Source organism: Tachypleus tridentatus, chromosome 12 (genome assembly GCF_004210375.1).
Source record: "Tachypleus tridentatus isolate NWPU-2018 chromosome 12, ASM421037v1, whole genome shotgun sequence".
Classification (NCBI taxonomy): Eukaryota; Metazoa; Arthropoda; class Merostomata; order Xiphosura; family Limulidae; genus Tachypleus; species Tachypleus tridentatus.
In genome coordinates this window covers 132,838,292-132,866,277 of record NC_134836.1, presented here as the reverse complement: position 1 = coordinate 132,866,277, position 27,986 = coordinate 132,838,292, and the positions used below count along the sequence as shown (strand labels likewise).

At 36.2% G+C, this 27,986-nt stretch overlaps 1 protein-coding gene across 1 annotated transcript; it reads right to left on the bottom strand.

Moving 5' to 3' along the window:
- LOC143235799 (transcription factor 7-like 1-A) lies at window positions 1-27,986 on the bottom strand. The gene is made up of 4 exons (XM_076473996.1): window positions 27,699-27,986; window positions 27,410-27,509; window positions 13,158-13,252; window positions 1-201 (listed from the first exon to the last, which is right to left on the bottom strand). The coding sequence occupies exons 1-4, from the start codon at window positions 27,840-27,842 to the stop codon at window positions 1-3; spliced, it is 540 nt and encodes a 179-aa protein (XP_076330111.1). The 5' UTR covers window positions 27,843-27,986.

Below are 27,986 nucleotides of genomic sequence, written 5' to 3'. Positions count from 1 at the left end.
TCAAAACCTGACAATAAAAGACGTTGCAATATTCCAAGAACCAACATCAAAACCTGACAATAAAAGACATTGCAATATTCCAAGAACCAACATCACATCAAAACCTGACAGGAAAAGACGTTGCAATATTCCAAGAACCAACATCACATCAAAACCTGACAGGAAAAGACGTTGCAATATTCCAAGAACCAACATCAAAACCTGACAGGAAAAAGATGTTGCAATATTTCAAGAACCAACATCAAAACCTGACAGGAAAGACGTTGCAATATTCCAAGAACCAACATCAAAACCTGACAAAGACGTTCGTTCTCCTCCAGGAGTGACGCATTAACATTAAAACGGGGTTACATTACAACTGCCCATCTATATATTCAAATGATCTACCATAGGCGTCTAAGATCTTGCATAACAAGTGAGCTGAACCAAGAAGTGGCGCCATTCCGAATCACGGGCGAAGTCTGACGAGTCTCTTAAAGCTGGAAGCACCCTTGTTATTCTGACTCCGCGTTGTCCTTGTTATTCTAACTCCGCGTGGTATTTTTTTTTTTTATTTGTTTGAAGCTTAGCACAAAGCGACACAATGGGCTTTCTGTTCTCTGCCCACCACGTGTATCGAAACCCAGATTCTAACGTTGTAAGTCCGCTCGCCTGGTGATTTGCATGTTTGTTTGAAGTTAAACACAGTGGGCTATGTGTGATCTGCTAACCACGAGTATCAAAATCTAGATGCTAACGTTGTAAGCCCGCAGATATTCCGCCGTGCCACTGAAAGAGACTCGCATGGTGAGTAATTTATATTTTGTGAATTGAATCACAAACAAATCATGGATAGCGAGTCAGGCGGTATTGTATACCAAGCTAACTTACCACCAGAAATGCAAACAATAACAGAGTTGTCACTGACAATCATATAAAGATTATCTCAGACGTTACGTCCCCCACGTACATATTTATACAATCACACTTTTAGTAGGTTTTGTTTTCACTTAATTAAATTAGAACAGAAGTCCCTACAGCAACAAGACAACTAGAACTGTAGATTAAGGAAGTATACCGAACTTCTTCACTAATTAATGCAACTTAATTAATTACCTAGAAATTAATTAACTAAAGAAAAGTAATTTTCATTAACCATGATTACCAGAACACTTCAAATTTATGTGACCGATTAATTAATATTTAAATAAAAAATCGCCTTATTTGGGCAAAATGACGCGTTCCAAATGGTACAAGTAGGGCAAGATTTTCCTGTTGAGTTGCACAGTGCACTGACAATTTTGTATTCGATTCCCGAATTATAACGGTATAAGTGCACAAGCCTACAGCTGAGTATCTGAGCGACTTATTCCAAGAAATTAGGTTACATAATACGTAAAAGCATAATAGCTAAGCAGGACTCAGACCTCACATACAGCAAAACTGATTTTGATAAAAAATAAAAAGTACATTAAAATATGTTTCAAACACTTTATATGAATAATTACAAGTTCTATTTGCTTTTATGTTACGTTAATTATGCTACAGTTAAACTGAAAGGTTTTTGTTTATTCTCGACACTTTACCATGTCCTACGTACAAACACAAGAACTAAACACTTTACAATGAAAGACTTGCCAATATAACACTTCAATCCATGCTACCTTCCCATATGTAATAGGCTATCTACATTCTACATAAAGTTATATAATAAGTTGTCTTCATTCTGATAATACACATAAAGTTATATAACAGGCTATCTACATTCTGTTAATAAACGTAAAGCTGTAAAATAGGTTATCCACATTCTGTTCACCGGGAAAAGCGGTTCAAAGTTCCCATGTATACAGAAATATTTTAAAATTTGTTTGTTTTAAATTTTCATGCAAAGCTACACGAGGGCTATCTGCACTAGTCGTCCCTAATTAGCAGTGTAAGACTAGAGGGAAGGCAGCAAGTCAACAACACCCACCGCCAACATTTGGGCTACTCTTTAACATCAAACAGTAGGATTGACTGTATCTTTATATCGTCCACACCACTGAAATTACGAGCGCATTCGGTGTGACGGGGATTCGAACCCGCTACCCTTAGATTACGAGTCGAGCGCCCTATCCACCTGGCCATGCCAGGCCTTATTTGTTTGAAGTACCAAGCTTCACCATGGGCTACCTGTTCTTCTCAACACAGGTATCGAAGCCAGGTTTCTGGCGTTGTTAAGTCCACAAACATATTGCCGTGCCACTAGAGGGATGGCATATTTTGAAACGACAGCCAAGTGTCAAAGTTAGTTATTCTTATGCGAGTTTGGAAACCATTGTGGTATAAGTTTGAAGTCGTTCTATCTTAAAGAACTAACTTTACCTTGACAATACTGATATGGTGGTAACATTTTGAGCACTAACTTTACCTTGACAATACTGATATGGTGTGGTAACATTTTGAGCACTAACTTTACCTTGACAATACTGATATGGTGGTAACATTTTGAGCACTAACTTTACCTTGACAATACTGATATGGTGGTAACATTTTGAGCACTAACTTTACCTTGACAATACTGATATTGTGGTAACATTTTGAGCACTAACTTTACCTTGACAATACTGATATTGTGGTAACATTTTGAGCACTAACTTTAATTCCTGCCAATACTGATATTTGTGGTTAACATTTTGAGCAACTAACTTTAATAATTGACAAGTAATGCCTGGATATTGTGGTAACATTTTGAGCACTAACTTTACCTTGACAATACTGATATTGTGGTAACATTTTGAGCACTAACTTTATTCTTGACAATACTGATATGGTGGTAACATTTTGAGACACTAACTTTACCTTGACAATACTGATATTGTGGTAACATTTTGAGCACTAACTTTACCTTGACAATACTGATATTGTGGTAACATTTTGAGCACTAACTTTATCTTGACAATACTGATATTGTAACATTTTGAGCACTAACTTTACCTTGACAATACTGATATTGTGGTAACATTTTGAGCACTAACTTTACCTTGACAATACTGATATTGTGGTAACATTTTGAGCACTAACTTTACCTTGACAATACTGATATTGTGGTAACATTTTGAGCACATTCTTCTGTAGGGTGGTTTAAAATAAGAAATTCTTGTTCCGTAACAATTCAGTCATTACATTATGTATACAGAAACTTCACCATCAAGAAGGTCAGTTTCTCGTATGATTCGATTATACCATCACTATGATTAGGGTTAGCTTTGAATGATTTAATTACACAGTTACTTTAGTAAGGTCACAAGACGATTGAATCCAATGTTATCTTGATTATAGTTACTTTAGGAGAAGCTTCATAAAAATTCTACACAAAACCTGTGGATGGCGAGAAATGTCAAGTTAATGTACTGCTCGACTTCAGTTTTTAGTTTCGTTTGTAACTCGAGTATATTTAACTTACACTTCGTCCGTTAACACGATTGTAGTGGGTAAAATACTTGATTTAATCATAGAATAAGTGAAACTTCACCAAATTCTGGATATAGGAACTGATATTGTGGTAGAAAACAAAATTATCTATACATTAACTCCTAAAGATCTTGAATATCCACCACAAAAAACAGATTCTATTAACTAATGTCAGTGTTGTATAGGGGTGGGTATAGTTCGGTGAAGAGATTCTCACGGGCAAGTGAATAGGGCGTTTGTTGGGCAAGTGGATAGGGCGTTTGTCTTGCGATTTGCGAACCATGGATTCGAATCCCCATCACACCGAACGTACTCGCCATTTCAGCGGTATGGGCGTTATAAAATACAAAATCAATCCCACTGTTTGATGGTAAAAAGAGTAGCCTGGCGTTGGATGGTGGTGTTGATTAGTTGCCTTCCCTCTAGTTTATTTACTGGTAAATGGATGGTGTTGATTAGTTGCCTTCCCTCTAGTTTATTACTGGTAAATGGATGGTGTTGATTAGTTGCCTTCCCTCTAGTTTATTACTGGTAAATGGATGGTGTTGATTAGTTGCCTTCCTCCAGTTTATTACTGGTAAAATGGATGGTTGATGATTAGTTGCCTTCCCTCTGTTTATTACTGGTAAATGGATGGTGTTGATTAGTTGCCTCCCTCCAGTTTATTACTGGTAAATGGATGGTGTTGATTAGTTGCCTTCCCTCTAGTTTATTACTGGTAAATGGATGGTGTTGATTAGTTGCCTTCCCTCCAGTTTATTACTGGTAAATGGATGGTGTTGATTAGTTGCCTTCCCTCTAGTTTATTACTGGTAAATGGATGGTGTTGATTAGTTGCCTTCCCTCCAGTTTATTACTGGTAAATGGATGGTGTTGATTAGTTGCCTTCCCTCCCTCTAGTTTATTACTGGTAAATGGATGGTGTTGATTAGTTGCCTTCCCTCTAGTTTATTACTGGTAAATGGATGGTGTTGATTAGTTGCCTTCCCTCTAGTTTATTACTGGTAAATGGATGGTGTTGATTAGTTGCCTTCCCTCTAGTTTATTACTGGTAAATGGATGGTGTTGATTAGTTGCCTTCCTCTAGTTTATTACTGGTAAATGGATGGTGTTGATTAGTTGCCTTCCCTCTAGTTTATTACTGGTAAATGGATGGTGTTGATTAGTTGCCTTCCCTCTAGTTTATTACTGGTAAATGGATGGTGTTGATTAGTTGCCTTCCCTCTAGTTTATTACTGGTAAATGGATGGTGTTGATTAGTTGCCTTCCCTCTAGTTTATTACTGGTAAATGGATGGTGTTGATTAGTTGCCTTCCTCCAGTTTATTACTGGTAAATGGATGGTGTTGATTAGTTGCCTTCCCTCCAGTTTATTACTGGTAAATGGATGGTGTTGATTAGTTGCCTTCCCTCTAGTTTATTACTGGTAAATGGATGGTGTTGATTAGTTGCCTTCCCTCTAGTTTATTACTGGTAAATGGATGGTGTTGATTAGTTGCCTTCCCTCTAGTTTATTACTGGTAAATGGATGGTGTTGATTAGTTGCCTTCCCACTCCAGTTTATTACTGGTAAATGGATGGTGTTGATTAGTTGCCTTCCCTCTAGGTTATTACTGGTAAATGGATGGTGTTGATTAGTTGCCTTCCCTCTAGTTTATTACTGGTAAATGGATGGTGTTGATTAGTTGCCTTCCCTAGTAGTTTATTACTGGTAAATGGATGGTGTTGATTAGTTGCCTTCCCTCCAGTTTATTACTGGTAAATGGATGGTGTTGATTAGTTGCCTTCCCTCTAGGTTATTACTGGTAAATGGATGGTGTTGATTAGTTGCCTTCCCTCTAGGTTATTACTGGTAAATGGATGGTGTTGATTAGTTGCCTTCCCTCTAGTTTATTACTGGTAAATGGATGGTGTTGATTAGTTGCCTTCCCTCTAGTTTATTACTGGTAAATGGATGGTGTTGATTAGTTGCCTTCCCTCCAGTTTATTACTGGTAAATGGATGGTGTTGATTAGTTGCCTTCCCTCTAGTTTATTACTGGTAAATGGATGGTGTTGATTAGTTGCCTTCCCTCTAGTTTATTACTGGTAAATGGATGGTGTTGATTAGTTGCCTTCCCTCTAGTTTATTACTGGTAAATGGATGGTTATGATTAGTTGCCTTCCCTCTAGTTTATTACTGGTAAATGGATGGTTATGATTAGTTGCCTTCCCTCCAGTTTATTACTGGTAAATGGATGGTGTTGATTAGTTGCCTTCCCTCTAGTTTATTACTGGTAAATGGATGGTGTTGATTAGTTGCCTTCCCTCTAGTTTATTACTGGTAAATGGATGGTTATGATTAGTTGCCTTCCCTCTAGTTTATTACTGGTAAATGGATGGTGTTGATTAGTTGCCTTCCCTCTAGTTTATTACTGGTAAATGGATGGTGTTGATTAGTTGCCTTCCCTCCAGTTTATTACTGGTAAATGGATGGTGTTGATTAGTTGCCTTCCCTCTAGTTTATTACTGGTAAATGGATGGTGTTGATTAGTTGCCTTCCCTCCAGTTTATTACTGGTAAATGGATGGTGTTGATTAGTTGCCCTCCCTCTAGTTTATTACTGGTAAATGGATGGTGTTGATTAGTTGCCTTCCCTCTAGTTTATTACTGGTAAATGGATGGTGTTGATTAGTTGCCTTCCCTCCAGTTTATTACTGGTAAATGGATGGTGTTGATTAGTTGCCTTCCCTCCAGTTTATTACTGGTAAATGGATGGTGTTGATTAGTTGCCTTCCCTCTAGTTTATTACTGGTAAATGGATGGTGTTGATTAGTTGCCTTCCTCTAGTTTATTACTGGTAAATGGATGGTGTTGATTAGTTGCCTTCCCTCTAGTTTATTACTGGTAAATGGATGGTTATGATTAGTTGCCTTCCCTCTAGTTTATTACTGGTAAATGGATGGTGTTGATTAGTTGCCTTCCCTCTAGTTTATTACTGGTAAATGGATGGTGTTGATTAGTTGCCTTCCCTCCAGTTTATTACTGGTAAATGGATGGTGTTGATTAGTTGCCTTCCCTCCAGTTTATTACCGGTAAATGAGGACCGGTTTGCGCGGATATTCCGAAATTCAAAGTAAACCATTCACAATTTTATCGACTTGACGTGTAACGCTGAAGTATCATTGATTCGCGTTTCTATTTTATATTTTGAAACTTTACTTCGGTCAGAAGGTCACGGACTCTGTGAAGTTGACCCCACTCACCACGTCAAGCAACTTGATATTCGTTGTACGGGACTACATGCAGCTCACTACAACTAATTGAGTCACAAACCTTTCAATGGCTCCACGGCTCGAACACTATCCACCAGAGCCCTCGTCTAGCTTTGCGATAAATCCTAAACAAATTAAACTAAGAAACCTTTGAACTCTGAATTGTGTTACTAGTACTCAGTATCACTCAAATATTCATAAATATACGAAAATATTAGCCTACTAAGTCAGATAAAACAAAGATTCTGATTTTAAAAACGTTTAATTAGCGTAAAGATAACTAACCCAGATATTGTATTTCCTGAACACATAGCTGAAGGGACAAGTCTTGACAAATAAAAACTAGACCGCTTTTAAAACTCTTCTATAATTCTCAAAAATATTCTTCGTGTGTGTGTGTGTGTTTCTTATTCATAGCCTACACTGAAGAATGTTTAGAACAAAATACGGTCCTTCATCACAGGCATGTCAGCATAATCGTCCTAAACATAAAACGAATGGAATCTAAATAATCCATATGTATTTAATAATAAGATCACTTCTAGTTGCTAACCTATCAATAATGGAACTGCAGAGACTTCAGGACTGCTCTCAAGTATTGGAGTGACACGTGAAAATAATGAGGTATTTCCCGTTTCGGAGAAGTGATTTAATTTGGTTTCGCTGTATCTAAACACTGGAACCCTCGGGTTGCACCATAACCACTTAACCATACCAGTATTTTTTCGTTCTTAATATTTCATAATTGCAACTTAAGAATACCCAGGGACGTATTAAGGTTAAATGTCGCTCTAGGTCCACAACTTTAGATGTGAAGGGTCATCAGGAAAAGTATCTGCTAACTCGAGAACAACAACAACTAAAGTACAATGACATGAGAACTACAACAACTATAGTACAATGACGTGAGAACAACAACAACTAAAGTACAATGACAAGAGAACAACAACAACTAAAGTACAATGACATGAGAACAACAACAACTAAAGTACAATGACATGGTTGGAAACTTGTCTTTATTATAGGGAAATGTCAAAGTAAACTTATTCTGGAGTTCATTTATTCATCCTTTCTGGTTTTCCTTCTACGACACACCCCTCCCACAGTTGTGCTGTAGGATCAACCCTTGGAATCCTTGCTGTTCGTGCACCCCACGGAGAAAATAATCGTATTTACTACTGATGCTGGCTGGCATGCTTCCCAGCCTCTTTTCTTAGATATGTTTGTTGCTATGTACATGACCTGTCAGTTAAAGTGATATTAATAATTGTTTTCATAGTCTTCGTTTGATGTACGCATTTTTAACTGTTCGTGTATACTTACTGGGTTTTGGCAGTTCAGAGCTTTAAGGAGCTGTCATGGCTCCCTAGGAGTCTACTCTAAGTACTTATTATCAGTAGAACATACAACGTTGGAAAAAAAATTAATCTACTTGTAAAACAGGTCATGTTAAAAATCATTGTCAGGGGCGGCGGACGATGTGAAATCATCACTCCTGCTCTCAGAATTTACAATTTGTAGACTATCAATAAGTATTTACACATCATATCCGTTAAATCCGCAACCGAAGAGACCTATCGATTATACCAAGGCTCTACCGTCCCGACTGATTTGTGATTACATTTTCATTTACAAATCAATGTATCTTAAGACAGCTAGTATGGGTAGTAATACTTTTATTACAATAAAGTAGAGAACAACGTTTTGACCTGAAGATGACCTAAGAAGGTCGATACAAATCAAACCAACAAATCTGAATGGTGTTCTGTACTTTATTTTAATTAATGTTTTAACACCAATAACAGCTGTCTTGAGATGCATTGTTTCTCGCCATCACATTTACAACAGCTGTTACTGTAGGAATCAGGGTAAGATTATAACGTTCTACATTCTTTACCAAGTTGATTTAAGTCACAACATACCAGAACGTGAGTTAACTTTAGTAATTAGTTTATTTGTTTTGACGTCATATATTCTTAATTATAATTTTCTTGGATTAAAGTGGTTATTATCAAAGAATATTAGTAAATCACTTAGCAAACTTCTTGGAGTGGATAAAACGGGCACAGCATCAACGGAAAAGGCCAACATTAGTTTAGCACAAAGTTACGCTACAGGTTACCTGTGTTACGTCATTGCGGGTATCGAAACTCGAATTTCAGCGTTATAAGCCTATGAACTTGTCGATAAAACACCGGGGGAAGACTATTTGAGTTTAGAACCTGGTAAAAGCAGTTTTATAGTAAAATGAACCAGATTAGGAGAACATACATATAATTTTAGGTTCTGGCGACTATTTGTAAATAATAAATCAGCTAGCACAGTTAGACCGTTTAATTTGTTCTGTCTCCCCTCTATCTGATTCATGCACTGTTGCGCCCTCATACGCAGAAAACGTAATTTCTTCAGCCATACAACATAAGTCGTTATATCAAAGTGGATATTGTTGAATAATAACCACACTTTATCGCTGGTCAAGAACTGTGTTAATAGTTGCGGTAACTACGAACGTTTGACCATCTTATTTTAAAATTATTAATATATTTTTGGTCATCAAAGACACATGACAACTTATGACAAAGTACCAACGTGATAAAAAACAAGAACAGAAAACTACAGGTGTTATGTGATAAGAAACTGTGTTATCAGCTGAAACACGCACCTTAACAGAAGTAGTCCAGTCATATACGCATTTAACTTCACAACAACCTGCTTAAAAAAACTAGGTACGGGACAGCATGAACAATTTATCATTATACAATACATCGTCCTTGTTTATCATAACTGGGTCGGACACATTTCATCACTTTTTGATACGAGCAAAGTTACATAATGGGTTACCTATGCTGTACACACCACGTGTATAGAAACTCGATCTGTAATGTAAGCCTAGGTGACATATCAAATGATGAAAAAAATGTCAAACACATACTGCAGTCTCTCTCAACTAAACTACGGTGTCACATTTCTCTGACATAAAATAACTATTGTTACAAGATAAAACATGAAGTCAGTAAATCGTGATAACACGGGAAGTGTAAAATATAAATGTTCAAATGCATATAATAGCACTGAAATACATGTATACTTGTCACTTACAGACAGACATCCGTGCACCTCTTACAACGTAAAGCATTAACACAACGTAGAATAACAGTTAGTGACCTGGATATTGAATCTGGAGAGTGGCCCGTTGTCACTAAGCACTTTAAGACCCTGTGTTACAAATACCACTATCGTATGCCAGTGGACAATGAGTGTTACTGAATAAACAGTGGACAATGAGTGTTACTGAATAAACAGTGGACAATGAGTGCTACTGACTAAACAGTGGACAATGAGTGTTACTGACTAAACAGAGGACAATGAGCGTTACTGACTAAACAGTGAACAATAAGTGTTATTGACTAAAGTGTGATCTATAAGTGTTACTGAATAAACAGTGGACAACGAGTGTTTCTGACCAAACAGTGGACAATAAGTGTTACTGACTAAAATGTGGTCTATAAGTGTTACTGAATAAACAGTGGACAACGAGTGTTTCTGACCAAACAGTGGACAATAAGTGTTACTGACTAAAGTGTGGTCTATAAGTGTTACTGAATAAACAGTGGACAATAAGTGTTACTGAATAAACAGTGGACAATGAGTGCTACTGACTAAACAGTGAACAATAAGTGCTACTGACTAAACAGTGGACAATAAGTGCTACTGACCAAGCAGTGGACAATAAGTGCTACTGACTAAACAGTGGACAATAAGTGCTACTGACTAAACAGTGAACAATAAGTGCTACTGACTAAACAGTGGACAATAAGTGTTACTGACTAAACTCTTTCTCCCGAGTTTCCCCAAATTCAAAACTAGAAACAGCTCGTGCAGATAAGAGAGCCCCTGTGGAGGTTTGTGCTGAATCAAAAACAAATAACATCTATTTGATTGTTTTATTTTGAATATTCGAGCAAAGATACTGGAGAGCTATCTATATGCCAGCCTTCCCTGAAACTGGTGTGATAGTAGGACGGTAGCTAATTAACACCATTCACTGCCAACCCTTGGGATACTCTTTTATAAACAAACAGTGGAGCTAACCGTTACTATGACTTCCCCACGACTGAAAGAACAAACATGTTTGGTGTAACGGGGATTAGAACCCCCGATTCTCAGAGTCAAGCATCTCAACTCCCACGCCAAGTCAGGGCCCTAACCAAGGACTTAATCACCGGGTTATGCCAGGCCAAAAGATTAAAAAGTCAAATTAAATAATGTCAAACTATCAGCTCAAAATTAGGGGCAGTTATGTGTAGCTACCTCTTCTGTAGCTTTGTGTGAAACTTTGAAACAAACAAAAGCCTTCAAATACCAAAGTGAAAGTCATATGTGACCCACTCAAACAAAAGTACTTATTGATAGCAGCGAGTATAAATGTTAAAATCCCCATCATCACAACGTTATTGAACAACTCAGTGTAATAGACGTGATAAAAAGGAGGTTATTAAGTTGACAGTAGGTACATTTCCGGATCATAAACATGTTGTGTATCGACAAAACTATCGCAAAATGTCTACAGTATCTAAAAAACCGAACTTTCATACATGGTAAAACTATGGTAGTGTTCTTTGTTATTTCTGCTCATAATGTTTTAATGTTACGTATGACATTACAAATTATTGAATTAATTAAATACATATTTCGCCGATTAAAGTTCCTGTTCTATCCTTTCACAGTTGTAAACGTTGAGTAAGACTTCCATTTTAGAATGAATTGATTTGTACTGAGAGGAACGTCTACAATGTAACACATTATTGTTTTCGATCCGAATGATATATACCCTAGGTGGTAAATGGGACAAAAAAACATAAATTGGGACAAGCTATCCCTAACCTGGAACTGATGACCAAAGAGAATGTAACTGGTCAGTAACAGCTACGTCTGTTAAAGAAATAAAGAGAATGGGTGTCACTTTATTACATCTCACGGTACGGGGTGTCTTCTGCGTCATATTTCGGGGTCGAACCTTGGACCTTTCCACACGCAGACTGACATGCTAATCGCTAAACCACACTCGACCAACGAATTTAGTAGAAAATAAAGTTACACGTACAAAAATTTTACTTGGTGGAAGATATTAGACGCATGTTGACTTACCTACATTTTAAATGTTTACATTGTTTTGTAGTTTGTTTGTTGTTTTCTAAGGAACACCAAAGTGCCTAATTTTTCAGGTTAAATAAAAGAAGTTATTTTGAGAAGTAGGAACGATTTTGACGCTAAGCCTATCTGCACTTTTATAGAATATCTTCGAAGCCTATGGACACTGGTCATAAACTACAGAACTGAGAATATAATAACAACTTGTCCCAAACTAAAGAAATCATAAAACACAAAATAACAAGGTTTGTATCATTTTTATCACATGTCATTCTGTGTATCGAAATGAAACAAAATATCCACCTTTGTAAAACAGAGAATCACTTCCTCACTGTCACAGTTACGTAGCCATTAGAAATAATGAGTTACCGCCACATTAGGGTTTCACAGTTGTCATGATACTTACTGACATGCGTGCTTGAGTGTGAGATTTATAATATATAATATAAAACAAACATGGCGTTTACTCAATAATTATTTCCGTATTAAAATCTATATTCCAAGTGTTAAAGTTTCATGTATGACAACTTTACATAAAACATTGTGAATTCTGGTGTAGATCATACAAACATAAATATATTTGTACGTATTAGACATACATATGTTAACATATATATGTTAAATATATTTATTTATGTGTAACAAGAATACATAACATAGGGTATATTTACATGTTTAATACATAACATAGGGTATATTTCCATGTTTCATACATAACATAGGGTATATTTACATGTTTAATACTTAACATAGGGTATATTTACATGTTTCATACATAACATAGGGTATATTTACATGTTTAACACTTTCCACCATTCACGCATAACTTTCAAACTGTAACAAAAACACTCTAACACAAATGTATAACATCACAGATTACTGACACAACTCTAACAACTGTAGTTAACAAAACGAATACAATTGAAATTATACATTTATCTCTTTCCGTATATCTTTCTCTGACTGTGTTCTACTCAGTTACACCGGTCTTATCTATTTATTCGTGAAAACTATGAACATGTGGTTACCAAGGTAATCATTGAAATCTGTTTCAATTAAATTCCCGTTAGGCATAATTAGAGATGCGTGTTACTAAGGCAGTAACTGGTATGCCTACACGCACGTTTCTAGCCCTGTTTTTCATTAAGAAATCACCATACCTTTATCCTTCGGTGAATGTAATGTATATATTGGTTTGTTTTCAGTGATAAGGGTTATTTAAATATGTTATATTTAAGTGAAATACCTTCCTAAGTTATGTGTTCGCGATATTCTTATAACATATTCGATCTAAAATCGAACAAATAAAGACCGTACGTTACCATTGACGATGGTCCAATGGTGCCATTCGGGTGTGGATATGGAGAGACAACGTAACCAATAGGCGTAGAGTGGGGAACTGGCTCAAAACCTTTTCCTGAAAATAAAGAGACAAAAATGTTTGAGTCTCATAAAATGACAGATGCTTTCTGTAAACGGATTGTGAAACACGTAAGCCTAATAATTAAATTCAACCTGCAATGAAGCATGAGAAACTTTAACTGATAAAAACAGAAATAACTTGGTCCCTCCCCCTATGAGAAACACCGAGTACTTAACACACATTATAAATGAATGATTAACACCGAGTACTTAACACACACTAGAAATAAATGAGAAACACCGAGTGCTTAACACACATTAGAAATGAATGAGAAACACCGAGTGCTTAACACACATTAGAACTGAATGAGAAACACCGAGTACTTAACACACATTAGAAATGAATGAGAAACACCGAGTGCTTAACACACATTAGAACTGAATGACAAACACCGAGTACTTAACACACACTAGAAATGAATGAGAAACACCGAGTGCTTAACACACATTAGAACTGGATGAGAAACACCGAGTGCTTAACACACATTAGAACTGAATGAGAAACACCGAGTGCTTAACACACATTAGAACTGGATGAGAAACACCGAGTGCTTAACACACATTAGAACTGAATGACAAACACCGAGTGCTTAACACACATTAGAACTGGATGAGAAACACCGAGTACTTAACACACATTAGAACTGGATGAGAAACACCGAGTGCTTAACACACATTAGAACTGGATGAGAAACACCGAGTGCTTAACACACATTAGAACTGAATGAGAAACACCGAGTACTTAACACACATTAGAACTGAATGAGAAACACCGAGTGCTTAACACACATTAGAACTGGATGAGAAACACCGAGTGCTTAACACACATTAGAACTGAATGAAACACCGAGTGCTTAACACACACTAGAAATGAATGACAAACACCGAGTACTTAACACACACTAGAACTGGAATGACAAACACCGAGTACTTAACACATTAGAAAATGAATGACAAACACCGAGTGCTTAACGCATATTAGAACTGAATGACAAACACCGAGTACTTAACACACATTAGAACTGAATGACAAACACCGAGTACTTAACACACATTAGAACTGAATGAGAAACACCGAGTGCTTAACACACATTAGAACTGAATGAGAAACACCGAGTACTTAACACACATTAGAAATGAATGAGAAACACCGGTGCTTAACACACATTAGAAATGGATGAGAAACACCGGTACTTAACACACATTAGAAATGAATGAGAAACACCGAGTACTTAACACACATTAGAAATGGATGAGAAACACCGAGTGCTTAACACACATTAGAACTGAATGAGAAACACCGAGTGCTTAACACACATTAGAACTGAATGACAAACACCGAGTGCTTAACACACACTAGAACTGAATGACAAACACCGAGTACTTAACACACATTAGAACTGGATGAGAAACACCGAGTGCTTAACACACATTAGAACTGAATGACAAACACCGAGTGCTTAACACACATTAGAACTGGATGACAAACACCGAGTGCTTAACACACATTAGAACTGAATGAGAAACACCGAGTACTTAACACACACTAGAAATGAATGAGAAACACCGAGTACTTAACACACATTAGAACTGGATGAGAAACACCGGTGCTTAACACACACTAGAAATGAATGACAAACACCGAGTGCTTAACACACATTAGAACTGAATGACAAACACCGAGTACTTAACACACATTAGAAATGAATGAGAAACACCAGTACTTAACGCATATTAGAACTGGATGACAAACACCGAGTACTTAACACACATTAGAACTGGAATGAGAAACACCGAGTGCTTAACACACATTAGAACTGAATGAGAAACACCGAGTGCTTAACACACATTAGAACTGAATGAAACACCGAGTGCTTAACACACATTAGAACTGAATGAGAAACACCGAGTGCTTAACACACATTAGAAATGGATGAGAAACACCAGTGCTTAACACACATTAGAACTGGATGAGAAACACCGAGTACTTAACACACATTAGAAATGAATGAGAAACACCGAGTACTTAACACACATTAGAAATGAATGAGAAACACCGAGTGCTTAACACACATTAGAAATGAATGAGAAACACCGGTGCCAACACACATTAGAAATGAATGAGAAACACCGAGTACTTAACACACATTAGAACTGGATGAGAAACACCGGTACTTAACACACATTAGAACTGAATGACAAACACCGGGTGCTTAACACACACTAGAACTGGATGACAAACACCGAGTGCCAACACATTAGAACTGGATGAGAAACACCGAGTGCTTAACACACATTAGAACTGAATGACAAACACCGAGTGCTTAACACACATTAGAACTGAATGACAAACACCGAGTACCAACACACATTAGAACTGGATGAGAAACACCGAGTGCTTAACACACACTAGAAATGAATGAGAAACACCGAGTGCCAACACACATTAGAACTGAATGAGAAACACCGAGTGCTTAACACACACTAGAAATGAATGACAAACACCGAGTGCTTAACACACATTAGAACTGAATGACAAACACCGAGTGCTTAACACACATTAGAAATGAATGAGAAACACCAGTGCCAACGCATATTAGAACTGAATGACAAACACCGGTGCTTAACACACATTAGAACTGGATGAGAAACACCGAGTGCTTAACACACATTAGAACTGAATGAGAAACACCGAGTGCTTACACACATTAGAACTGAATGAGAACACCGAGTGCTTAACACACATTAGAACTGAATGAGAAACACCGAGTGCTTAACACACATTAGAATGGATGAGAAACACCGGTGCTTAACACACATTAGAACTGGATGAGAAACACCGAGTGCTTAACACACATTAGAACTGAATGAGAAACACCGAGTGCTTAACACACATTAGAACTGAATGAAACACCGAGTACTTAACACACATTAGAACTGAATGAGAAACACCGAGTGCTTAACACACATTAGAAATGAATGAGAAACACCGAGTACTTAACACACACTAGAACTGAATGAGAAACACCGAGTGCTTAACACACATTACACGCACTTGAACATGGAAATAAAAGGTCGCTATGGAATAAATACAGTAAAATATTCAAATTTAAAATCAAACACGTGAACCACCAACGGAGCTATCACGTAAAAACACGTCATATCCGTAAACACGTCATATCTGTAAGATACTGAAACCAAATGAAACATCACTGTAAAACACGTCATATCTGTAAGATACTGAATCAAATGAAACATCACTGTAAAAACACGTCATATCTGTAAGATACTGAATCAAATGAAACATCACTGTAAAACACGTCATATCTGTAAGATACTGAAACCAAATGAAACATCACTGTAAAAACACGTCATATCTGTAAGATACTGAATCAAATGAAACATCACTGTAAAACACGTCATTTCCGTAAGATACTGAAACCAAATGAAACATCACTGTAAAACACGTCATATCTGTAAAATACTGAATCCAAATGAAACATCACTGTAAAAACACGTCATATCTGTAAGATACTGAATCCAAATGAAACATCACTGTAAAACACGTCATATCTGTAAGATACTGAATCCAAATGAAACATCACTGTAAAACACGTCATATCTGTAAGATACTGAATCCAAATGAAACATCACTGTAAAACACGTCATATCTGTAAGATACTGAATCCAAATGAAACATCACTGTAAAAAACACGTCATATCTGTAAGATACTGAATCAAATGAAACATCACTGTAAAACACGTCATATCTGTAAGATACTGAATCCAAATGAAACATCACTGTAAAACACGTCATATCTGTAAGATACTGAATCAAATGAAACATCACTGTAAAACACGTCATATCTGTAAGATACTGAATCAAATGAAACATCACTGTAAAACACGTCATATCTGTAAGATACTGAATCAAATGAAACATCACTGTAAAACACGTCATATCTGTAAGATACTGAATCAAATGAAACATCACTGTAAAAACACGTCATATCTGTAAGATACTGAATCCATATGAAACATCACTGTAAAAACACGTCATATCTGTAAGATACTGAAACCAAATGAAACATCACTGTAAAACACGTCATATCTGTAAGATACTGAAACCAAATGAAACATCACTGTAAAAACACGTCATATCTGTAAGATACTGAAACCAAATGAAACGCTTGAAAATTGGTTGGCTTTTGAAATTCACACAAATGTTACACCAGGTCTAGCCGTCCCTAATTTAGCAGTGTAAGACTAGAGGAAAGTAGCTAATAATAACCACCCGCCGTCAACTGTTGGGCTACTCTTTTACCAACGAATAGTGGGATTGATCGAAATATTACAACACCTCCACGGCTGAAAAGGCGAGCATGTTTGGTGTGTCGATGATTCGAATCCGCGACCCTCGGATTACAAGTCGAGCGCCTTATCCACTTCGCCATGTTGGGCTAACATGAAATGTACAGTCCCAACATCAAAAGACAACGAACGCATTTAAGTGTCTAAAAACGACTCAACTATACATCAAGACGATGCATCTCAGTATCAAAGAACGTCTCGGCAGTAAAAATTGACTCATCTTAGAATGAAAATACCACATTTTGGATGAGAACTTAGAAAGATGTTGTATATTACCTACTAACGTACTGTTTTATTCGAAACTAACATCATACGTATGATAACGCACACAAAAAGTATATGGATTAGTCCGCAGGTTGTTCATTCCAAATGCTATAAATGTTTGAACCTATAACAAACTTACCAATAATTCAAGGTTAACAAAAATTCCAAGATACATAATTAACATTATTTATTACCAAATTTTGCAACCAAACAATCCTATTTCTATATTATTTTTAATTTATATGTTTCATCATTTTCAAAATAAGGCTTAGCATTATCATTACGTGAACGTATGTTTATCCGTCCGTGCACTAAAAACAGTTTTTGCTTTAGCAACTGTTAATGATTGAGTCATGTTAGGTTTAGGATGCAACGATACGCATACACAAAGCACCTGTTAACAACAAATAGCCCTCTAGTGTTTCACTGCTAAATTAGGAACGGCTAGTGCAGATAGCCCTCGTGTAGCTTTGCGCGAAATTCAAAAACAACAAAAAGCCCTTTGGGTTAAATTTAACTTTGTACGACAGTTAATGACGTAGGTCTAACAGAAAAAAACGTCATCTTACAAACTCGATATACATACAAAACACACATACACCTCATTTAAATATCAACCACATTGACACAGAATTATTATTATTTGTGTACAAGAAACTGTAACCTATATTTACACTTTACAATCCACAGTAAGTCATGACATCTGTTTATTGACTGTACGAGATAATTATAGAACTAAAGTTTCTTCTATTGAAAAGCACGAGGCCTTTTACTGCTTTATTTCTGTTGATGATCAGGGGTCACGAAAGGTCACAGTGCTCCACCGGAAACCTCATAATTAAGTTTTCTTTTCCCAGAAAAGCTACACTGGTTGTGCAGTGTATTATTATTATTGTACAATCATGTCCGCCGGTTGGAATGTTTCACTCACCACATCAGCCCAGTGACGGTGTGGCTAAACTTCCATATATTTATCACGAAGAAGTGACCAACTGTTTTAAAAGCAGAAATTTAAAGAGAGTTGCTACTGGCGCGTACCGTCCAAAGAACGTATTTCAAATATTAATTTATTCGCGTCTCTTTTAGTTACTCGTATCACCAAGTATTACATATTATAACCATTTTATCACCACATTTTCTGTGTTACAAAGTGGTTCTTAATCACGCAAGTCCGTTGTCGGAATTTTCGTGCTAAACTACACAAGGACTATCTGTGGACCGCCGTCCCTTATTTTTTAATACATATACTACAGGAAAGGCAGACTGTCAACAGTACCACCCGCCAACTTTTTAGTTACATTCATCTGTCCGATATTGGTCATCACTATTGTAGTATATTCATGGCTCCAACAATATGAGGCACGTTTTTCTAGCCATGAACCATAAATCTCGGGATTTAGAGATTATTCACAATAGCTACTACGCCACGCCTCCTAATCTGTACAATTTTATAAGTTTTATATTACACTGTTTACTTACAGCAAGTGTAACATGTTATCGTCAACGTATATACGTATTGTGGATGATAATGATTGTTAACTCAGCAAGAACCAGCCGCCTTTGTCTGATGTCAGCTTCTGGTATTCCAGGAAGGCCTCGACGGCGCTGGATATAGCAGATATAGTCATACACTTTCCTTTCCTAGCATTCAGAGGTTATTTTTAATAATATAATTATATTTTTATATTAAATATGCTGTATATTTTTCTTTTGGGAATAAACGATGCCATTTTATTTTATCTTATTTTCACTTCGCATTATTTCATTTGTAACGAGTTTTTTTTCTTACCCTTGATGGACATTTGGTTGCTTACTTGTAACCCGATATAAAACTTTCATCACAAGATATTACGTACAGCGTTATGTCTAGAAACTTTGCAGTAATACTTGACACTATAATAACTGAACACTATTTTGACTACAAATATCAAAAGCAAAACAAAAGCTTTTGTGCTCCCCTGGCTACTTAGGGGATTTCTGGTGTCACATATAGACTCCCCAATGGTCTTTCGTAAAATGATCACTTCCACAAAACAGTAAAATACTGCAGCGTGGCGTAACATGACCAAGTGTTTCATGTTAGGGCTAACATAGCCAGGTGTTTCATGTTAGGGCTAACACTGTCACGTGTATAATAATGCAGCGTTTCTCAAACAGAGGACTCCCAAGTAATATCGTAAACATGCCAAAAAAAACAAGACTTATAAAATTAAATCAATTAACTCTGAAATACAGTTTGTCACGTGCACGGGTTTTTTTTTCATTTCAAATTAAAAAACATCGATGTTTTGAGGGTATTCGCAGAACTATTTTGTTTAATTAAAATCGGTTCTCAGGTTACAAAATTTAAGAACCACTGAAACTACGTTAATTAAAAATTGTGGACTGACGTATGGAAAAAAATAATCTCCAGATAATTATATGACAAGTTCAGTTAGCAACAAAATAGCTTGAAGTTGTATAGACATGTCTTAATAGTAAGAGATAAGAAAACGGACACACCTTAATGTCCAAGCAACTGTCACGAACCTTTCTTAATATGGTCTAATACTCAGGAATTTCTAAATCGTAAATATAACGCAAGATACAACTCAATCCTAGAAAGAGTTTCACGACGTGTAGTCTTGTTAATAACATCAATCAGCAACAGGTGGTCTCTGTTGACAACTTTAATGAGCAATTCATCTTATAAACGATAAATAGGGAGGATGATCTGTTAAACAGAACACACAACTTATAATCACTAAACAGAACTGTTGACTTTCCAGGTGCTTATAAATGGAAAGCTTGGCTGTTTAACAGCCAACATAACTTGCAACCACTATGCTTACAAAAATTGAGAGACCCAAACTCTACTAAAATAGTTTTAGGTCAGTGTTTGTGTCTCAAACTGAGGTCTAAGAGGGTACTCCGAGCGGTTTGTTTGTTTTTGAATTTCGCGCAAAGCTACACGAGCTATCTGTGCTAGCCGTCCCTAATTTAGCAGTGTAAGACTAGAGAGAAGGCAGCTAGTCATCACCACCCACCGTCAACTCTTGGGCGACTCTTTTACCAACAAGTAGTGTGATTGACATTGTAACGCCCCTACGGTTTAAAATGCGAGCATGTTTGGTGTGACGGAGACACAAACCAGCGACCGACCCTCGGGTTACGAGTCGAGGGCCCAACCACCAGGCCATGCCGGGTCCACTCTAAGTGATTCTGTGAGTTATGTCCGAACTTTATAAAAATATTAAAGAATATTAAACTGAGTTACAACACTATAATCCAGGGTTCGATTCCCCGCGGTGGATATGACAGATATAGCTTTATTAATTTAAACAAACCTTCATTTCACACCAGCTACTTTTTAACCAATATCGGCATATATAATGTGGAGAAATGTTCGTTGTATATATATATACAATAGAAACTCCCTGCACATAAAGGCTTTCCTCACCTTTCTTTTGTACAATGAAGAATATTAGCATGGTAAGTATATGAACTGATCGAGGGACGAAGACTGATTAAAACAAGGTTGTTCAATATCAAACCCATCCCTCTTCCCTGAACCAACACCCCCTACTTTGTTTATGTTGAAATCTTTGTACAACAAAACATTTCTTTGAGTCATTAGAGGAATCTAGTGATAAGACTTTCAGTAATGATAATCCCTTCAACACGTGACACACTGGCATAAGTGAACGTTTCAACACTTTAATGACGAAGCGTTACAGTGAACTTAAAAGTTAGCACCTGGAGCATGGAATAGATAATAAATATGTAGTGAACTTACAGTAGATTATATCGTCTTTTATGTAGTGAACTTACAGTAGATTATATCGTCTTTTGACACGGGGGGAAATGTAAGAAAACTGACGGATGTAGTTTGAATTTCGAGCAAAGCTACACCAGAGCTATCTGCATTAGTCATCCCTAATATAACAGTGTAAGACTAGAAGAAAGGTAATTAATCATCACCATACACCGCCAACTCTTAGGCTATTCGTTTACTGACAGATAGTGGGGTTGACCGAACATAATAACGCCCCCATGAATGAAAGGGCGACTTTGGTGTGACGAGGATTCGAACCCACGCCCCTGAGATTAGAAGTCGAACACCTAACCACTTGGTCATGCCGAGCGAAAACTTGTGCGAAACTTCTCGACTGAGTTAATTTAAATGAATGGAACCTGTCCGACATTGGAAACTGCAATCGGTGAACACATAAAAATAGAGGCCACTCTCTTCTTTAGGTTATTATACTAATAAAGCAAAACAAATAAATGACATTTATTAGAATGTGACAACAACGGTAGTTGCAAAAGGCCCTGTGAATACCCACACATTTCTCGTTCAAAGTTTTGCTAACCCTTTCCGCCTCCCATGCTCACCCTGGACCCCTGTAACCAAAATGGTTACTTAACCCAGTTTTCTCTTTCACCCCCCGTAGTGAAAACTGTCACAATAAGTTTCGTTATTCACTGTCAGCAATCCAAGCGTACGGAGCAGACCAGAAATGTAACAAGAGTAGTGGGGTGGGGCAAAAATGGTTGTGTCAAAATACGCTCAGGTTTCATTGATTATTCTCTCCTCGCATCAACTAGACTACATTAAACTGCATGTCTTTTACGCTCACCAAAACACGTTCGTAAAGTGATTTCGGATGTAACTGAGAAGTCTTCAAAATTAAACATTTCTTAAACTTGAATCATCATCAAAATGGGCCCTAACTGAATGTGTGTTATTGCTACGTCCCCTGTAGGTCGTTCCAAAATAAAAGTTGTCTGCTGATGCGAATTCAACAGAATGTCCAATTATAGAACATTCTGGAAGATTTTAAAAACCTGCGTTTTTGTAGAATAAATAATAGAAAGTTATTAATATCTGTTCCTATCAAAATGTTCTGTAAACCTTTTAGGACGTAACAAGAAGCTAGACATATATACTCCCGACCCAGCGTGTTCTTAGGACCAGGGTGAAAGTTTATAGATGAGATTTCAAACAAACCAAACCTCTTAGCACAAACACGATAATACAAACATAAACGACAAGACGTCGCTTGACGGGGTAACAGCCTGCAGGGGATTTGGCCCCATTCAAGGTCGAGCAGATTGCAAGAGCCACCTATCTTATGGCTAAAGAGGCTTACATTTCGAATGAAGGTCACCTGCTGAGCAAATGTAGAAACAAACAAAGTCTGCTCACTTTCTTGACTGGAAACATGCACGTGCGTTAGAAAATGACAGTTCGAATAAAATAGACAGCCTTTTAATTCCAAAATCAGTACATTAAATAAAGAGTAATAAAACCTGTACCAATAAATTATTTGATACTAGATACTACCATTAAATATTATTTGTTACTGGATACTACTATTAAATATTATTTGATACTAGATACTACTATTAAATATTATTTGTTACTGGATACTACCATTAAATATTATTTGATACTGGATACTACCATTAAATATTATTTGATACTGGATACTACTATTAAATATTATTTGATACTAGATACTACTATTAAATATTATTTGATACTAGATACTACTATTAAATATTATTTGTTACTAGATACTACTATTAAATATTATTTGTTACTGGATACTACTATTAAATATTATTTGATACTGGATATTACTATTAAATATTATTTGATAATGGATACTACTATTAAATATTATTTGATACTAGATACTACTATTAAATATTATTTGTTACTGGATACTACTATTAAATATTATTTGTTACTGGATACTACTATTAAATATTATTTGATACTGGATACTACTATTAAGTATTATTTGATACTAGATACTACTATTAAATATTATTTGATACTGGATACTACCATTAAATATTATTTGTTACTGGATACTACTATTAAATATTATTTGATACTGGATATTACTATTAAATATTATTTGATAATGGATACTACTATTAAATATTATTTGATACTAGATACTACTATTAAATATTATTTGTTACTGGATACTACTATTAAATATTATTTGTTACTGGATACTACTATTAAATATTATTTGATACTGGATACTACTATTAAGTATTATTTGATACTAGATACTACTATTAAATATTATTTGATACTGGATACTACCATTAAATATTATTTGTTACTGGATACTACTATTAAATATTATTTGATAGTGGATGCTACTATCAAGTATTATCCTAATTTATTTAATTGAATGTTGTTACTACAACTTTGCTGCACTAAAGCGTGAAAATAATAAAATAACTTTAACAGTATTCTCATAAAATACAATATATAGACACATTAATGTTCATACATTTTCGATAATCATACGAACCTGTATTGTCAAAACGAGACCCAAAAACACGAGCGCTTTCGAATAGTTGATAGGTCAACTTTTGTAGGTGATCCTGTGTGTTAACTATTTAACTTGAATCTATAAACATAGTCGCCATGTTGTTTTTACTTTCTGTGTATAACCATTCAACAATATTATACTTCCATGAGAACTGGCCTTACTTTCTGTGTATAACCATTCAACAATATTATACTTCCATGAGAACTGGCCTTCCTTTCTGTGTATAACCATTCAACAACATTATACTTCCATGAGAACTGGCCTTCCTTTCTGTGTATAACCATTCAACAACATTATACTTCCATGAGAACTGGCCTTACTTTCTGTGTATAACCATTCAACAATATTATACTTCCATGAAAACTGGCCTTACTTTCTGTGTATAACTATTCAACAATATTATACTTCCATGAGAACTGGCCTTACTTTCTGTGTATAACCATTCAACAATATTATACTTCCATGAGAACTGGCCTTACTTTCTGTGTATAACCATTCAACAATATTATACTTCCATGAGAACTGGCCTTACTTTCTGTGTATAACCATTCAACAACATTATACTTCCATGAGAACTGGCCTTACTTTCTGTGTATAACCATTCAACAATATTATGCTTCCATGAGAACTGGCCTTACTTTCTGTGTATAACCATTCAACAATATTATACTTCCATTCAATATGGGCGTTTCTTTCTTTTTCTATCTCTGCGAATTAAGTTCTGTATATTGAAGCTGGCGAGCTGAAATCAGATCCGTATAATCTTACAAAATAATCCCTACATTTTAAGCCTTAAGCGTGTAATAAATATGACAGTCAATTAATTAGAATGGATGCAAGCTTTCCATAAGCTATATGCCTGATATGACCAGGTGGTTAGGGTATTGAGCTTGCAATCTGAAGGTTGTGGGTCCGAATCCCTTCCCATGAAACATGCTCACCCTTTAGGGACGTTAAGCTGTTACTATCAATCCCACTGTTCATTAGTAAAAAAGTAGATCAAGAGTAGGTAGAATATGGTGCTGACTAGCTGTCTTCCCTCTAGTCTTACACTGATAAATTAAGAACACCTAGCGCAGATAGCTGTCGTGTAACTTTGCGCGAAATTAATAAATAAAGAAAACATTAGTTATCTAACGTACGAGGAAGATGGTTTCCCAAGACTCGTTTGAACAGCCCAATCTACAGAAATCCATAGGCACTGCACCCGGTGACTTATTTTTTCGAACGGAACAAATTGAATATCTGTTTCATCTACAGCTGCTTGAGATATGAAAGCCCGCTGTACCACTGAAGGGGGGGGAGGCTTTATTCCATCTGCATTTTCGTTCATGGATTTTTATGAGATACCAAACTTTGTTTAACACAGTTAGAGCAAGACTTGTTGCTGGTCTCTTTTGGGATGGTTCTGCCTTCCAAAACTCATCCATATTCCTTTGTTTTATAATGTTGTTACGCAGAGAAGATAACCCCACGTTGGAAACTCTAAACTTCCAAGTTTACGACACTATTATAGTCTACGTGTATGAATATTTTACTTTGGAAAGAGCTATTACATTTCCTTTCCAAAAGCGACAGATTTTCGCTGGCACATCATTACCTGTCAAATGCTAGAAAATGTCGAAACGTAGTTTCCTTTCCACCATGATTGTACATAGGATGTGATTGTTAACATAATTTTAACAGAACGTACAACACTTGTGTTTCTATGATTTCTTCACTAAGTAAATGTGTTAACCTTTACTTACCTATACTACTACCATATACAACAAACCCCCTGTGCTATTTATGTGCAAATATTTAGAAACATAATCTTTCAATATTAATGTAACATAATTCGCAGACCTCACACACAAAAACGCATCTCAAGACGGCTGATATTAAAACTTTAATTAGTATAATATCGAGAACAACATTTTGACCATCTTTTTGTTAACTTGAATAGTGAAAACATTGTTCTGTACTTTAATTAAAGTGTTCATACCTATACCAGCAGTCTTGAGGTTACTTCAAGTGAGTTTCTCCTCATGACGCACACAAAAACTCCACCTAATCTATTAGGATTTGTTAGCGTTAAGCATGTGAAATTAGGTACTGTTCCCTAAAATCATCGTTAAACCTAAAACTAACACGATAAATATCTCCGTCACATAACCTGATGGATTAAAGTAATAATAGAACGTGTAAAAAAATATCCTCTAATATGTGTGATTAATCTAGTCTTAGCACTTGTGATAGAAATCCAAAAACCCTTTATAAACTTTGGTGTGTTAATGTAGTGTTAACAAGTGATAATCGTATTAAATATACTGTCAAAGTGCAGAATCTTTGTGAGTAACACGAAATAAACACATGTCAAAAACCATGATATGCTTAACACACGAGTGACACAACAGAATATTCAATAACTGTCTGAAGCAACGAAATATTGAATAAATGTGTTATGAAAAACACAGCATAACACTACGTGTAACATGCATAAAAACACAGCATAACACTACGTGTAACATGCATAAAATTCTTCCCCAGTCTCAGGAAACATAAATAATTACTGAACTTATTTGATAAAACACGTGAGTTTTACTTCATTCTTATATTATATTAGACCAGTCAACATTATGCGCGCGAGGTTTTGAAAAAACAAACAAACTCCAAATGTTCAAGTTAGGTTAATTTGAAAACAAAACAATCACCATATACGGACGCCGTGCGTATTGACAGTAACTAAGCCTTAAAGCCGTAAAGTTCATTACTATAAATACAAAATATGACTTTACAAACGTCATAAGTGATGGTACAAAATATTCCTTTGAAAGTTTGAAAACATGACATAGAGATTACAAAACACATCATATGTACTGAACTGTAAAAAAAAGATTGGTTTCTATTGTTGATAATAACATAAAACAGTTTTGTATCTTAAACTTTGAAACGGTGTTCAGTCTTTGAAAGAAATTACCTTAAAATTCACCGGTTGCATAGTAATTTTACGTTTTCGAAAGCTTTAAAATACATAATTCTTAAACGTTGTACTACTACTAACTGTTGAAGCACAAGGTGATTTTTATAAATATTTTCCATCGCTCATTGACCCAAAGTAAACTACGTTTGTGTATTTAACTAGAAAATCCAATCCATACACTAACAGGCCCTAACTGACAAACTGGTAAACTTACCGGAGGTCGCCGCCGTTGTAATAGCGTCTTGCAGTCGGGACGACAGAACATTTTTTGAGCCTGAGAAGCTATGAGACACCGGTAGTTGGTCGTTTTTATCCTGCGGAACAAGGGGAACAGCATATCCTATATGAAACAGAAATCGCCATCAAGGCTACACACAATCACACATCACTAATTTACCACGCAGACTATCTTAGAAAAGCAGTAAACTTTAAACTTATTGAATAACACGTACATCGCCTGTTGCAGTAGCTGTGAGTAACTGCACTAGGCGTGTTAGGCCTACCTCTTCCCCTTCGGTGACTAAGCTCGACTTGAGATCGGTCAAGTTTTCCGAAGACCGCTTTTCTTCCTCCCCCTCGTCTTTAAACACTTTTATCTCATCCGAAGAAGCTAAATCGTCGCCGCCGCCGCCACCAACGTGCGGCATCCTTCAAAGTGCTATTAGGCACCGGTACAGAAGTGTAAATTCCTAGGCGAACCAAGCAATTTCACCGCCCGCTTTGACTGTAAACCTCGCCGACATGAGCGGACCCCATCCCATTGAAGTACTTAACTTTCTGACAAATCAGAT